This window comes from Rhizophagus irregularis, chromosome 12 (genome assembly GCF_026210795.1).
Source record: "Rhizophagus irregularis chromosome 12, complete sequence".
Classification (NCBI taxonomy): Eukaryota; Fungi; Glomeromycota; class Glomeromycetes; order Glomerales; family Glomeraceae; genus Rhizophagus; species Rhizophagus irregularis.
The window spans coordinates 1,210,764-1,228,547 of NC_089440.1; the positions used below are offsets into that span (position 1 = coordinate 1,210,764).

General features: G+C 25.4%; 3 protein-coding genes across 3 annotated transcripts; all 3 read left to right on the forward strand.

Moving 5' to 3' along the window:
- Positions 1 to 5,469: 5,469 nt before the first annotated feature.
- On the forward strand, positions 5,470 to 5,990 carry OCT59_003808 (uncharacterized protein; the record flags this gene model as incomplete). Its single annotated transcript, XM_066147889.1, has 2 exons — positions 5,470 to 5,581; positions 5,770 to 5,990. The coding sequence occupies 2 exons, from the start codon at positions 5,470 to 5,472 to the stop codon at positions 5,988 to 5,990; spliced, it is 333 nt and encodes a 110-aa protein (XP_065996544.1).
- A 35-nt stretch (positions 5,991 to 6,025) lies between these two features.
- On the forward strand, positions 6,026 to 6,523 carry OCT59_003809 (uncharacterized protein; the record flags this gene model as incomplete). Its single annotated transcript, XM_025324686.1, has 1 exon — positions 6,026 to 6,523. One exon carries the CDS (start codon positions 6,026 to 6,028, stop codon positions 6,521 to 6,523), a length of 498 nt encoding a protein of 165 aa, XP_025184975.1.
- A 5,238-nt stretch (positions 6,524 to 11,761) lies between these two features.
- OCT59_003810 (uncharacterized protein) lies at positions 11,762 to 12,064 on the forward strand (the record flags this gene model as incomplete). The annotated part of the gene is made up of 2 exons (XM_066147890.1): positions 11,762 to 11,929; positions 11,999 to 12,064. The coding sequence occupies 2 exons, from the start codon at positions 11,762 to 11,764 to the stop codon at positions 12,062 to 12,064; spliced, it is 234 nt and encodes a 77-aa protein (XP_065996545.1).
- Positions 12,065 to 17,784: the final 5,720 nt, after the last annotated feature.

The window sequence follows — 17,784 nt, forward strand, 5'->3', positions numbered from 1 at the left end:
AAATTTACTGATCAGTTTTGGTAATTTTGGTTTTGGTATCGGTTTTGCGATTTACTGAACTGAATTATTGAACTGATACTTTCAGTATCAGTTTCAGTAATTTTACTAACCATTTCGGTAGATTTTACCGATCATTTTAGAAGATTTTACCGGTCAGTTTTGGTAGATTTTACTGATCATTTTAGTAAATTTACTGAACTGATTTGCTGAACTTTTCACATTATGAATGTATTTTGACAGATAATTTATTTTTTATAAACGTAATTTATTTTAATAAATAGTTTATTTAACAAGTAATTTGTTTATGACGGTTTTAATATATTAAAGCTATTTTTTATTAGTATTACAGCTATTTTCTAAATTATTGACCCCCCCTGTTATTTTTAAAAAATTTTTCAGACACAGTCAGACGCAATCAGACACAGTAATTCAGACTAACTTATAGTGCCGGCCAGAATTATGAGTCATGTGGTTACACAAATTCCAAAAGGAAATTTTTGAATTTGCAAAAATCACAAAAAATATTTTTTTTTTGTAGAACGGGTATCACCCAAAAAGGAAATTTAACACGATATTATTTTTTTTTTTGGGTGATACCCATTCCACAAAATATTTTTTGTGATTTTTGCAAATTCAAAAATTTCCTTTTTTGGAATTTGTGTAACCACATGACTCATAATTCCGGCCGGCACTATAAGTCAGCCCGAATTACTGTATCTGACTGCATCTGACTGTGTCTGAAAAATTTTTTAAAAATAACATAGAATAATTTTAAAATACGTAAATTAAAATTTTATTAAAATTTGATTAAACCTACAAAAAAAGTAAAAGAATGTTGTGGCACGCCGCCCATAGGATATTAAAATAAAATATTATATGTTGCCACCGACGTGTTGAGTTCGAATAATATCTATGCTTGGTTTGAAATAAAATAAAAAAAATTAATTACAAAAATTACAAAACATTATTTTCTTATCAAAATATTAATATTATTTTTATTTATTTATTTTTAAAATTTAACTTCAAACTTGAACTTAATAATATAATATTAATTAATTCTCAAGCGTACAATGAGTATATTCATAATTGAATAAATTTTAATAATTAATATTTTAATATTATTTTTATTGGGCCAAAAATTGACTACTGAATTTCCTATCGAAATCCACTTGTATTTATACATTTTAAGAAAAATATTTCTAATATTTACTATCTTTTTTCTAATAAAATTTGAAGATCTATTATCATATGACTATCTCGTTATATTAAACTAAACTATAAATATAATTTTATTGGCTAATTATTTACCCATCAGTTAACTATTTATCCTTCGGCTAATTATTTATCCTTTTTATTGTATTTTCGGTTATTACAATGTTAATAAACGTTCTTACATAAAGAAAAATTAAAAAATCTGCTTCCCCCTTTGAAAATACTCACCTCTGATCTCTATTTCCAAATTCTGGGCTAAAATCTATAAAAAAAAGTAGTAAAAGAACGTTAATAAACATTTTTACATAAATAAAATAAAAAAATCCCAATTTTAAAAATATTCACTGATCTTCATTTGAGTTTCAGGCCAAAATTTACAAAAAAATAGAAACAAAAGAATATTAATAAATATTCTTACATAAAGAAAAATTAAAAAATCTGCTTTTCCCCTTTGAAAATACTCACCACCTGTCTCTAGGCCAAAATCTACAAAAAAAAAGTAAAAGAATGTTAATAAACGTTCTTACATAAAGAAATAAAAAAACCCCTACTTTTCCAAATACTCACCAGTCTCTATTTTCGAGTTGCAGGCTAAAATCTACAAAAAAAAGTAAAGAACATTAATATACGTTCTTATATAAAAAAAAAACAAAAAAACCTCCTCCTGTTTTTCCTTTTAAAAACATTTACTAATCCTCATTTTCAAGTTCCCAGGCTGAAACCTACAAAAAGAAAAAAAGTAAAAAAACGTTATTAATAAACGTTCTTATATAAGAAAACATAAAAAAACTTGCTATCTCCTTTTAAAAATACTCACCAGTCTCCATTTCCAAGTTCTGGCCGAAATCTATAAAAAAAAGAAGTAAAAGAACGTTTAATAAACATTCTTACATAAAAAAAACAAAAAAAATTTTGGAGACACTTATCCGTCTCCATTTTCAAAAATAAAAAAAAAAAATTGCCGTAATTATGTAGATCGGCCAATCAAATGTGTGATACATCGAACAGCCAGATCAGCAATTAATTTATTTAAAAAAATGTTTCATAACATTTTTTTAATAATTTAATAAAAATGTTGCGAAACATTTTTAAAACTGAATCGATAATGAATTGGTAAATCAGTTCAGTTTTCAGTAATTACTGGTCGGTAATGGTATTTATGATTATTGAAACTGATCAGTTTTGGTAATTAGCAATACCGTTACTGATCAATTCAATTCAGTTTCAGTTTTGGCAAAAATCGTACTGAACCGAACTGATCAGAGCTCTAAACAGGGGTATGTAGGATTACAAAATTTTAAAAATACCTCTATCAGGAAATTTTATAGTGCGAAAAGTTGCACAAGTTTACGTATCATAATATTTCGTAAGTTTTCAGACCTGTTACAACTTTGTGTAAACAACTTTTTAAAATATTTTGAAATATTACTGTATGCAAAACTTTGTAATTTTTACGATTTGTAATATTTCATAATTTTACATAGCATTTCGCAAGTTTTCAGACCCATTGCAAGTGTACGTAAGTGTAATATTTTGTAGCTTTTTAAAATATTTTGAAATATTATTTTTTTTTTTTAAAAAACTGTAACGCATCTTTATTTAGTTATGATGATAGAATTATCATGTAATCAATAAAAAGATACATAGAGCCATTCATGCAAATCACGAGATAATCCTATAACAGAATATAAACTATAACTAAAAAAAACACATTACAAATATACCTAAAAAAATAAATACTTACTTCCTAAACCATAATGAAAATAAAATAAAACTAGCAGACTACCTATTTATGAAACCTAACTTTTAAGAATTCTAATTTAATATGTAGGAGAAAAGAAGGAAATATGTAATAACGTTCAGTCTGCTAAATGCAGTTTCAAAGATGAGTCCCAACGGCCTCACATCAAAACAATTTATTCCATCAGATCTCCCTTATTCCTACAAAAAATAAAAATTAGTATTCTAAATTAAATTCTACACTGCTAATACGAATTATATTTTTAAATTCTTTGTTATCAGAAAATATATTTTTACTATTTTGAAATATTACAATATGCAAAACTTCGTAATTTTACAGTTCATAATATTCTGTAATTTTATTGTGTAATACTTCACAACTTTTTAAAATATTCAAAATTCTATGATGTGTAATACTCCATAATTTGACGCATTTGTAATATTCTGTGATTTTACATAATGTATTATTTCATAATGTTTTAAATATTTTAATAAATAATACTTCATTTTCACTTTATAATAGTAATACACAAATTTTGGTAAATTTATATAATGTATATTTTATTAGATATAATTTTAAAAAATTACAAATATTTATTAATATATACAGAATATATAAAAGTAAAAAAAAGAATCAGCTATAGTAATGTTAGTATTAATATTAGTATTAGTTACAAAGATAAAGGAAATATTATTAGTGTTGTTAGTATTAAGATAAAAAGAGTTAAATAAACAGTAAAAAAGTAAAAGAAACATGGATATTATTGTTAGTATTAGGAATAAAAAAAACGTAGATAGTATTATTAGTATTACAATCAGTGTTTTACACGAATCAAATTTCTTCTTTAAAATTCGATTCGATTTAGACTCGATTTGACCTCCAAAAATTATTATCTCAGGATCTAGTAATCCAATTTTGATAATCTTTTTTAATTGATAGGTCTCATTGCCCTGATCAAAATAAAAAAAATCATTGAAATCGGACCGCTAGATCAAAAGTTATTCGCAAAATACGTTTTTATTATTGAGGAGCAATCAGGGTTATACCATGTTATGAATCGATTCATGCAGAATACTAATTACGATATAAAGTAACAAAGAGGTAAAAAAATGCGTTAATATTAAAATAATTAGTATTAATAAACAAATATTTCTATACCTGCAAAGCAATAAATTATGAAATATATGTAAATATTTTGTATGTAATTAAAAAATATTGAACAAAAGAATAAAGAAATAAAAGAAAGAGGAGGCAAAATAAAAAAATAAACACATATTGCTAGTATTAAAATAAAAGGAGTAAAAAAACATAGTTAGTATTGTTAGTATAATTAGTATTAAAGTACAAGTAAAAAGAAATAAAGGAAACATGTATATTATTGTCAGTATTACAATACAAAGTAAAAAAAAAGTAAAAAATAATGAAATAATTAGTATTGATAAACAAATATTTCTATACCTGCAAAGCAATAAATTATGAAATATAAGTAAATATTCTGTATATAATTAAAAAATATTGAACAAAAGAATAAAGAAATAATAAAAAGAAGAGAAAAATATTGAATAAAAAAATAAAAAAATAAAGAGACAAAAAATAAATAGGACAAAAAATGCATGCAGATTAAAACACATACAAGGATCAGCTTAATTTAATTGGCTAGAAAATACAATTCATCCTCTCGTGATAAATAAAAATTACCAGCACAAATTCAACATAAATTTAACAAATTTAACGAAATTTGGCCAAAATTAATAATTTTTTACCAGAATTATCAACACAAATTGAACACAAATTGAACACAAATTTCAGTCACGATTTATTTATGTCACACTAACAGGGCAGACATACCCTATATCACATGTTAATCATTTGCCGATCATAATAAATGTGATATCACATTAACTTTGAAGTCTTATCTCAAGCCATAAATGTTCTAAAAATTATATTTAACTGTTTTGTTTAATAATTTAGGTTATCAATAATTAAATATAAAAGTATTGTGGCAAAATAAAATGTGGTTCCAAATTTAGCTTTAAGCTGAAATTTTCAATAATTCATATATACTGTATGCTGATCATCTGCTAATTTGACTTTGAAGCTTTGGGCCAAGCCACAGAACTTCGGGTTAAACTTGAAACTTTCACAGTATGCTATTTAGATATTCAAGAATTAGTGATTAAAATAAACCTGAATAATTTTTGATAACCCAAAAGTTATCATTAAATAAATACTTGCAATTATTATAAGATTAATAGGGCTAATTTATGACAAACTTTTATGAGCTATTTTAAGAATTTATTATTAACAATAAATAAAGTAAAATGATTAAAATTATATTGTTCATTTTTTTATAAATAGTTCTTCTAAAATTCACAAAAAAATTTATAAAAATTAATATTATTCTTAATATAAAATTATATTACTATTTATTAATAGCATTATTTTTCCAACTTCTAAGATATAAACAACATTTCAGTTTGTTTTAACTTAAAATTTTAAAAAAATTTATTCAAAAAATGTCAACAGAATCTACTTGCAGTTTTAATTCAACTGATTGTAAAGAAACAATTAAATCAATTACTAATAATACAAGAATTTCAATAACACAAAAAGAATTTATTCTAGCTGGTATGAAATTATATTAAACTCACTATAATAAATTTATTATTAATGAAGCTCATAACCTTAAAAATAATGAAACTTGTTCTCATCCAAAGCATAATGAATATAAAAGTCAATCAAAAAATTCAGATAAATAATCAAAAAACCTTAACCTAGAAAAGTTTCAGAAAGATTAATTCCAATTTTAAATTTAGATAAAAATGCTAAAATTTGTAGCTTGTGCAGAAAAAAGACAGATAGTGATCCTGATTATAATATGTTAGAAGAATACAATGCACCAATTTCCAGAAAACAAGATGACAGTGATAATATTTTAAAAGTAAGAAATTATACTTATTCATTCAGAAAAGATGTTTTATATACTGGTGAAGAATTAAAACAAATTGAATCAGATTATCAAGAAATGATGGCATAATTAATAATTACAGTTTAAGTGATAAGATTAAAAAAATGTCTAGTGTTCTTTATAAAAATCAAAAAATATTAAAACAAAAAACAATTTATGATTCTGATAAATTTAAAAATATGTTAGAAATGGGTGATGTAGATTTAATTGGGTTTTTTGATGAATTATATCAAGGAACCAATCCTAATACCAAATCTGATAAAACAAATAATAATAATAAGAAAAAATTAGTTTCTTTATATTACTTTTTATCTAGTATTCAGTCTCTTTATAAGATGCAAAATGCAAATACATTTTTTAATGAAAAAAAAGATTTCGTAGACAATAAAATGCAGACCGGTTTTGCTAGATTTATGAGTTGTCTGGATTCATATTTAGATTTACTTGATGGTTTTACAATTATTGGTGAAACCCAAATAAATATATACGAATCAGTAACACTGGAAAATGGTGTCATAATGCGTGCTACAAATAGATATCATAATAAAGTATGGTTTAGCGACATAGCTATTTCAATGGATTCTGAAGAACATATGGGCTGATTTGTCTACTCTGCATTAAAAAGAGTTATTGAATTGATTTGCACAATTTTTGTTACTCAAAATTGTTTTGTAATACCAAAAAATCATCTGATTGATGATCACTTAACTAAATAATAAATTGAACAAAAATTTACATTTGCGAAACTTAAATTATTAAATGTAAAAAAGGTGTGAAAAAACCCATTTCACTAATAAAAAACCCATTTCTTATATATATGGAATTTTTAACATATATTATTAAAAGGAAATAAAATTTGTACGCACTCACGCATGTGCGCACCCCTCCATTTTTGGGGGTTGTCTAAAGCGGGGGCAAATCACGTGATACGATTTCGGGATTAGCCGGAAGTTTCCCGTGATTTCTCGAAAATAACAAACGATTATTGGTTTAATTGGTATCAACATTACAACATCGCGCATTTTACTCATTTTCTAAGTAAAAAAAACTTTTCACTTTATTATGTCTTTTCCATTAACTGTTACTCCTGTGTTTTTAGCTCCCGCTCCTTTAATTATAACGTCAACATCAAATCTCACACCAAACGAAAAGCGGGATCTTCTTTTTGATGTAGACCGTACTTTAGAAATCCCAATGGAGGTTTTTAATGACGAGTGGTGGCCGTTAGTTTCGAATATTTGGACGAAATGGGACTCGTATGAATATGTAAACGGTGATATTCGGAAAACTTTCACCTGTCATTTTATGAAGCACCGCGAATCAAGTACCTGAGAAAAAGAAAATGTTCCAAACGAAAAACGCCGAATAACCAAGACACGACCACCTGACGTATGTTCTGCGATGATTAAAGTTTTATGGATAGCTTCTTCAGAGGTAGTTCAAGTAGAGCGATATAAAAACTCCCCAACCATACACATTCTTTATCAGAAGTCGATAGGCTGAAACGGCCAAAGTCATTAGAAGTTTAGTTGAAATAGAAGTGGCCAAAAATTATCCTCCTCCAGCTATCACATCTGCCGTCAAAGAATACGTGACGTTAGAATTAGATCTTGGTGAATGTGTGCGCGAGCTGAAGCGCAAAGAAGTAACGAACATTAAATACAAAATTTGTGGGCTTACGGAAACCCGTTTTATTGGGAATTCGAACTTAAAATCAGACATTTTGGAATCTGTTTCTTTTTTAACAGAACAGGGGTATCTTGTTGAAAATTTCCGCGTCTTCCAACGATCTACTAAAGGTACCGTGTTTGCGCACCCAGAGCAACTAAAGAAACTTGAACGCCATGGATGGTTGACGCTTATAGATTCAACACATAAGACCAACCGGTACGACTGGCGTCTATTTACTCTTTACGTTCGTGACACTTTCGGATGTTAGAACGTAGGCGCCCATTTTTTCGTAAGCAATGAGGATGCAGATACAGTTGCAGAAGCTTTAACAATAATCTGCAATAAGTATTGTCGTTGGTCCCCCCGTTACATACTTGCGGATCATAGTAACATCGAAGCTAAGAGCATTAAAAAGACATTTCCTGGCATAGATGCTGGTGAACAAGAGTGCCAAGTCTTCCTTTGTGTTGTTCATGTCATGAGAACGTGGATGCAAAAAATTAATGAAAAAAAAACTCGAGACACCATGATCGCGGCGATGCATAAAAGAACAAAGATTGGATGTGAAAATCTTGTTCAGGATGCTATTAATCATTGTTCCGTTCCTTATATACAAAATTACATTAAAAGAAATTATACGAAAAATACGGAAAAATGGGGCTTATGGACTCGTCAACATTCCCCCTGCTTTTACAGGTCACATCAACGAATTCGTTAGAATCTTTCCATAGCGAATTAAAGAAAATAACGTCTTCATTACACGGTTTGATTGGTACTTGACGATTTTTCTTTGTTATTTCACCCGCATGCCAACTCAAACTTTTTATATTTTAGGTGCCGTTCACAACATTGTCAATATCGATTACAAAAAAAGATCCGAAGCCGAAATTGCATTCTTTGATTTTCGTATCAAGAAAATATCCACGTATGGTGTTGACGATGATATTCTCGAAGAAATCAAAAAATTCCCCTTCCCGTTTCAACAATTAATCATTAAAGAGGCCTGTGCTGTGATGAATAGACTTGAAAAAGGAAAAGGTGTTCCAGGTCTGGCTTCTCTCGATTGTCACTGCTTGTTTCGCCATCGATATTTATTACCGTGTAAACACATTTTTTACGAACACATATACGGCAATAAGTTGTTGACTTCCGACGTATGGCAAATGTTTCGTGAAATTTTTGAAGAAAGCGGATTTGAAGTGTATGAAAGTCGAGAGTCGTTTATAGAATATGTTCAAACGGAGCAACAGAAAAGAGCTGAAGATCGAAGAATTGCTGTGGGTGAATTAACCGAAAGAATGCGTGACAGGTATTGGCGTGTTGAAGAGACAGGCGATGCCGAGAGGACGCAATCTTTCATTTCTATGTTAGAAGCTACTGTGAATCCGATTATCTCACGTTTTGATAATAATTCAAACGAAAAAACGTAGAATTATATATTAACATTTAGTATTCAGGTTATATTAAAATTGTATAGGCTTGGCCTCAATTAAAATTATTTTGAATTTTAATATGTAAATATTAAAAAAAAATTACATTTAAAATTTTTAAATTTAAATAAAACAATAAATATGGGCGGGTTTTATTAATTTTTTTTTTTTGTTTATGAAACCTTATAATTTTATAATTTTTTTACTGATTTACTGATTTATTGATATTTTTAATATTTTTTACTTCGTTAGTACGTATTTTTTTGTTCAATAATCGTTTGTTATTTTCCGAGAAATCACGTGATACTTCCGGCTAATCCCGAAATCATATCACGTGATTTGCCCCCGCTTTAGACGACCCCATTTTTGGTAATTTTTATATAGTAAATTTGTCGATCATTATTTATCATGTGACTTTAGTAAAATCCTGATTTTTTAAATATTCATGCCGCTGTAAATAGTCGAATATTAAGCGTGAACAAATAATATACCAAAGGGACAAATGTGAACATCAAATACTAAGTACGAACGAACTAATCTTAAATCAGCGTGAATGGATAAATGATTAGCCGAAAAGGATAAACATTTAGGAAAAGGAATGATCTACATGATATAATATTTATTGAATGATTAATAAGGAACCAATAGATTAAGTAAGGAGTCGATCAATTGTGGCTTAGCAACTAGTTTATTGAGTTTAACAATAAAAACAATTAGAAGAAATAATTATAAGTCACAAAAGATAAATTATAAGGAAAACATATAAAATGGAAGGATAGCGGATTAAGGGAACACGTATGATAAAAATACATAAAACAACAATATAAAAGATAATATAAAAGATAATATAAAAGATAATATGAAAAGATAATATAAAAGATAATATAAAAGATAATATAAAAAGATAATAAAAAAGATAATATAAAAAGATAATACGAAAAGATATAAGCCACAAAAGATGGAATATAACATATTAAAAATAGAAAGATAATATATTAAAAAGATGGAACATAAAAGATAGCATATAATATATTAAAAATAGAAAGATAGTATATTAAAAAGATAACATATTAAAAGATAGCATATTAAAAAATGGTATATTAAAAGATAGCATAGCATATTAAAAGATAGTATATCAAAAGATAGCATATTAAAAATAGTATATTAAAAAGATAACATATTAGAAAGATAACATATAAAAAAGAACGTAAAAGATAGTATATATTAGAATAGAAAATATAAAGAAGTTTGTATAAATAGAGAGCAGAATTCAAAGTAATTCCATATATCTCATCCACAATGTAATTTAGGAAGTTCAGAGAAACTCAATTTAATTATTTTTAATAAAGTATAATATTAATTAAAGGTAATAGGTTCGCCCTAAACTTTAATTAATGTTCGCTTAATTAATTTTAATTGAATAAAATGATAATTATGAGATGAATTAAATAGATACACTTTTGCAATGAGAATTATCAAAATTTTGAAGTTAAAATAAATAAAATATTTTGTAGCGAGAGCTATTGAAGTTTGAAATTAAAGGTAAAGTGAATAAAAATTGAGGAAAATTTAGAGAAGTTAAATTTAATTTTATATCGCTTGATGTTTTATATTACTAACGCTATTTATGTTGTAAACCAAGAATGTTATTGTTGTATATTGTTGTTATATGTTGTTGCATGTCGTTGTTATATGTTGTTGTATGTTGTTTGTTGATTATTTGCTTGTTTTATTGTTCGTTCATTTGTTTATTCGTTCGTTCGACCATGAGAATGCTTATTTGATGTGGCAACTCTGTAAATTGATGACAGAGGGAATAGGGGAATCTCACTGCAACTCTTACGTACATATTATAGAGCCTTAATAATTTATTTACTATGCGCATTTTTGCCTATTCAACAACTTTATTTAATGAGCCATGAAGGGTTTAGAATGTCATTTTTGACTTTTATATATAATATATCTATGGGATGCGCACATGCGTAGGTGCGCACAAATTTTAAACCCTTATTAAAAAGTAAGTATATTTTAATAAAATATAAAGTAAAATAAAAATTTATATAGTCTTAGTAGCTATAAATGTTTATAAAAGTATAATAAAAATATCATATAAAAGATGGTAAGTTTGCTGGAGAAACTAGGGGGTTTTGGCAAGTTGGCAAAATGCTGAAATGCTGAAACTTTGCCAAAACTATATAAAAGTTTTATTAAAAAGTTGGCAAAACTCTGGAGAAAAGCGAAACCTGATGAAACTTATTATAAATGCCAAAATTGGCTGAAACTATAATAAAACTATAGTAAAATTTTGGAGAAACTAATTGTAGAATTTTGGAAAGGTTTAGACAGGCAACCTTAAAAGATGGTATCATAATAGATATTTTCAAACAATAAAAATAAAGATAAATCTAATTGTAACATCCTGTTACGCATCTTATTTGTAACAACCCCAATTTTATCCAATTAAAATTTAAGATTAGGCGTAATGTAAACAAAAACAAAAGATCAGTCGTGTAACTAAGACAAAAAAATTTCAAGAAACTGCTTATAACTTAAATTTTGTCTATGAAACTGTCTTAAGTACATTAAGTAAAAGTTTTCCAAATTAAATTTTGCATATAAAAATTTTATTTGTGAAACACATATTAAATTTATTATTAAAAAAAAATAAAAAAAAGGATGTTACAAATAAGATATGTAACAGGCTGTTACAAATACATTTTTTCTAAAAATAATTATTTTATGTCAGAATTTGTATTACCATCTTTAGACGCAAATATATCAAGATTCACTGATCCGTTTTCTATAATTTTAGGCTCGTTGGAAAGCCCTTGTTCTGGACTTTATAGGCGAAAAAAGAGCTTGCTGATTGAACCATTAGATCTAGAGATATTTACGTTTAAAGTTGAGGTATGAACTTTTTAACATGCTTAAATGCAAATATCTTGGGATCCACTGATCCGTTATTTATAAATTTAGGCTCTTCGGAAAGCCCTTGATCTGGTCTATATGAGCGAAAAAAAAGCTTGCCGATTGGATCATTAGAACTGGAGATATTTACATTTAAAGTTGAGATACAAATTTTTAATATATATAGTAAGTGCTAAGAATTATATTAATTTAAAAGAAATATTTACCAACTTATAGTATAATAACATTAAATAAAAGTTTTTTAATACTCACCCCAATTTACTGTATATTATATAGTATTTTGTATAATAAAAATGTAATAAAATCAATATTTTAATTAAAGGTAGACAAATCAGCCCATATGATCAAATGATTATATATCAGACAAATGACTTTGTTATGGACAGTATTTTTCCAATTTATGTAATAATTTATTATAAAAGTATTAATAAATATTTATTATTTATAGGCCTTATTGTTAGCAGAAGTATTAACAGACCCACCGCTAAATCTCGCATTAATTCAATGATACGATTTTAAATCTAAAAGGAACCTATATTTATATGGATGTCCTCACTTAAAATTGATAGAATTATATAACTTTGTAGCTATAGAGTCTATACATAATGTCGTTCACATAGTACCCTGATTTGATAAGCAAAATGAATATTTTGCAAATAAATATATTTTTTAGTCATTTGATATAGGGGTTTTGATTTATTTTAATAAAATTATATCTTTAAAAGAATTTATGGTCACGTTTCCCATATTATAAATAAAATGCAGATTTATTTATTTAATTATTAACAACACGGGTGTGACATAAATAAATTGTGATTGAAATTTGTATTTAATTTGTGTTCAATTTATGTTGATAATTCTGGTAAAAAATTATTAATTTTAGTCAAATTTCGTTAAATTTATTAAATTTGTGTTGTGTGTTGCATAATTTTTTATTTATTACAAGGGGATGATATTTAATAATTGCATGTACGATGTACAAGATTTTTTTTATGATTTTTTTAAGAAATGTATGCAAAATATTTAATCAGAATATAATTGTTTTATTTTTAAATATGATATATTGATGATTTTTTTTTTAAAAAAAAAAATTGATTTTTTTAAATTCAATAGAATGTGCTAATAATAAATTGTTTTGTTTTTAAATATGATATATTGATATTTATATTTAAAACAATTAAACATATACAGTCAGACCCCATACAGTCATACCCTATACAGTCACACCTCTTTATAAGAACTCGATTTTAAGAAACAGTTTTAAATACTATCAAATTACCCCTCTATAATCACAATTTGACTATAATCACTATCACCGCATAATTCCAAACGGATATATCATTTCTATTAATGATTAGACCTTTATTAATTACATCATAATTTCGGCCAAAAAGCAATTTCGCCCAGAATTACGAAACATATAATTTTTTCTTTCCTTTTTAGAAATTAATGTTACATGACATTCCAACACAAAATCGGCAAAAAAATTTTTTGTGAAACGGCTATCACTAAAAAAGGAAATATCCGTAGTGATCACATAATTTTATAAATTATAATTTACTAATTTCAGCCAAAATTAAGATATAGTACCTGTATATAAGCACACCCCTATACAATCACTGATTTTATGGAAACCAATTAGGTAGTGGACTATATGGGGGTCTAACTGTACATAATTTTCAATTATTTTTAATTGAAATGAAACTGAAATCAAACTAAGATTTTTATGATATTTATATTTAGATAATCCATATCCGCATAAGATTTAATTAATATGTTTAATAATGAAAAGTGTAATAAATTAAATTTTAATTGAAACGAGAAATAAAATTAAACCAAAGAGGTATTGTTCAAATTTTATTTAAAGTGACATTTTATGACTTTCTTTTTACCCAAATTTTTACTCATCCCAAAATTAAATTATAAAAATCAAATCTAATCTAATAATGCCTCACCATACACGTTCACATCATTCTTACTATAACATCCATTGGAACTGGGTTATGATGAATGAGCTGGTTGACATACGCCGAGACAGAAACTGCACCTACCACAATATTAATGGTAAAAGCCACCATGATTTTTGGGACTCTGTTGCCAATAGGTTTATATGACTAATATCTATAATTTCTTTAAGAAAGAATTTAAATTCAAATTATTAACCAATCCATTTAATTGAATCAGAATAAATAGAATATTTCATACGAGGGTTTCTGGACAACAGTGCAGCCAAAAGTAGAGGAACTTCATCAGGAACTACTATGTAAGTAAATAAATAAAATTACATTTATATAAATTAAATGTATTTATCAAATATTCAAACTGATTTTGATATTTAGAACTATGTTCTTTATCATAATGAAAACTCTGGGCGGTGGCTGTAAACGCATACCGACCAAAGATATTATTGCGAATTTAGAACAAAATTTTAGGAGAGGCCAGGTAATTATTGTCCGAAGTATGAGGATATTCTACTTCTACGCATTTCAAATGCAATGTCGTTCTGTACTATAGCTGATCGACGAATGAAATTTTGTGTTACATATATACAAATTTAGCCACATATTACAGATAATATATTAATATTGATTTTGCAATTTGCGTAGCTAAAAAATAATATGCAAGCACGTAACCGTGTAACTCCGTGATATTAATAAAACTTTAATAAATAAATAAGTAAAACTTTAAGCAGAAAGGGCTAAACTTTTACTTATTTTGATAGAAATACTATTAAAAAAATTATATTAAGAGTGAAAACTGATTATATTGTGACTTAGAACAAAAGTCTTTAGTGAGATATCTTAGACGAATATTACACAAGAATTTTTAATATGATCGGCAATGTACAATTTTTTTTTGTACAATTATTTATGATCATATAATTATGCAATTATACTGAATACTTCGGACGCTCAACGGTTCCCGTTTCCTAGTACTATAATAAAATTTATAATTAATATTTACGTTCATGTTTTAAATTTGATAAATTTGATCAATTTTAGTCATCTGTAATAATTGTAGGAGAAGGAGAAACTTACTTATATATCATAGAAAATAATTATTTTTATTTTTTTATTTATTAAGTAAGTAGCTAGGCCAATCCATACCAAATATCGGCTGGAGACTCACGTTTTTTTTGGACTGTGACTGATACTGACATTCACGCCGTACAGCCTAGGTACTATTTTATAAAATAATAGCGAATAAGTATCAAATGTGTATTTTTTTATTAAGTTATAATAAAAATTAGAATTTACTTTAATTTTTAATATAAAAATTGTAAATAATAAAAAATTCGTAAATAAAAATAAATTTGCTTTTCCAAACTTAAAAGAAAAGGTGTTTATATTATTTTTGATTATTCAATAGTATCACATGCCTTTGTATACGTTCTACTGTATACGCAACTTTAACGATCAAATAGTAATATTATGCAGGTTTACAATCTTGTAAATTTTCAAAATATTTTAACCGTAATATTACACAGGTTTACAGTTTTGTAAATTTTTGAAATATTTCAACCATAATATTACGCAGGTTTACAGTCTCATAAATTTTGAAATATTTTAACTGTAATATCACGCAGGTTTACAATCTCGTAAATTTTCAAAATATTTCAACTATAATATTACGCAGATTTAAATTTTTAAAATATTTTAACCGTAATATTACGCAGATTTACAGTTTTGTAAATTTGCAGAATATTTTGACCGTAATATTGCATAAATCTTACGATATTGAAAACTTGTGTAATATTTTAACCGTAATATCACATAAATCTTATGAAATTGTAAACTTATGTAATATTTTGAAATTTTTCGAAATATTATGCCATAAACTTTTGTAAATTTACAAAATCATAAACTTACGCAATTTTTCATGCTATAAAATTTCCTGATGATATATATTTACTAATATTATAATATTCTTATATTTTTAAAACTTTACCAATTCAAATTCAAGTTAAGATCAAAATTGATAGACCTATAAAATAAAGAAAAAAAATTAAATACTTTTAAATATTAAAAAAATATTTTAAAATGAAACTTTTTGAAACTTATCATTACATTATTCAAATTAAATTTAAAGTTTAGTATTGGCAGTATTGGATTTTGAACTTGTCCAATTGGTTTTTTTAATTGGATAATTTTGGATTGTCCAAAATCAGTTTTGGATATAGTTTTGGATATAGATTTGAATTGTTTAAAACTGCTCAAAAATCCTAATATTCATCAATTGAAACTAAAAATAAAATAAAAATATAATATTAAAATGTTAAAAAAGTAAATATTTAATAAATTAAATGATAAAAAATTAATGTAAAATCAAATAATATTATTTAAAGATTTTTGAAGTAATTTAATAATTGAACTAAAATTAAAATTAGCTAAAATTAGTTATAATTCTAGCCAAAGTTAAATTTTTTGTTATGTGATCTGTCCAAAACCTGTCTAATGAAAAAAGGTTTTAGTTTTGAACAAATTTTGGACAAGTTTTGGACAAATGTTCAAAACGTCCAATTATCTAATTGCCCAATACTAGTATTGGTACTTACAAAATAAAAAAATAAAATTAAATATAAAATATAAATATAAAAAAAAATATTAAATATAGTTTCAAAGTGAAGCTTTAAAATTTACCAATTCAAATTTAAGTCCAAGATTAAAGTTAATAGTAACTAAAAAATAAAGAAAAAAAATTAAATATATTTTTAAGTATTTTTAATTTGTAATCTGTCTAAAAAGTAAAGAATTTAATTAATAAAATTTGGGAAAAAGTATAAAATCATAAAATAAATCTTTATATAAATTTCTTTATCAAAAGTTGATTTAATACTAATTTTTATATTAATATAGAGTAAATTTTACTTTTTAAACTTTTGTATAATATCATTTAATGATGCATACATGCAAGTTAAAAGTCATATATATAATTACACAGGAATTTGCAATTGTTATACAGGAATCTGTGAGTGTTATACAAAAATTTTACCATATATAAAACATTTTTTATTTCTTTAGAAAAGGCACCAAATTTTAAGTAAGTATATGCATTTATATATATTTAGCTTTATATTTGAAATTATATTTAAAAATATATACTTATATATAAAGAAAAAACATATCCGCCGATTTGCGGAATTAACAAAATTCGTCTAAATTAAGGAATTTGACAATAATTTAATAAAAATTAGGTAAATTAAGTTTTGCAAAAATGATCACACTTGTGCTACATGATCATATGACAGATATTAAGAAATTACTTCAATAAAAAGTAGCGTTAAAAAAATTTTTTTCTTTCATAAACTTCCTATTGTTAAAATAGAAATGTGGCGCAGTAATTTTATGTAGATCAATTTTGTAGATCATTTTGTAAATCCCTTGATTTTTTCGATTTTCTTGATTTTCTTGATTTTCTTGATTTATTTGATAAATCTGATAAATCTGATAAATTTGATATATTTGATTTATTTATTTTATTAATTTTATTTATTTTATTTGTTATATATTATTTATTGGATATATTTATTTTATCTTATTTATTTATTTTATTTTATTTATTTTATTTATTTATTATATTTGATTTATTTATTTTATCAAATATTCTTGATTTTTATTTTATTATAAATAGTGATAGGATTTTACCAAGTAGGAGGAGGTCAGTTAGTTAGTTAGTTAGTTAGTTAATTAGTTAAGAATTGTATTGTAGTTTTCGAGTTATACGAAAAGAGTATTATTCCCAGTAGTATAATTCAAGATAGTTAATTTCGCAACCAAGAGATTATCTATATTTTTCGTCGTATCTAAAATCTTACATTATTTTAATAAAAACCT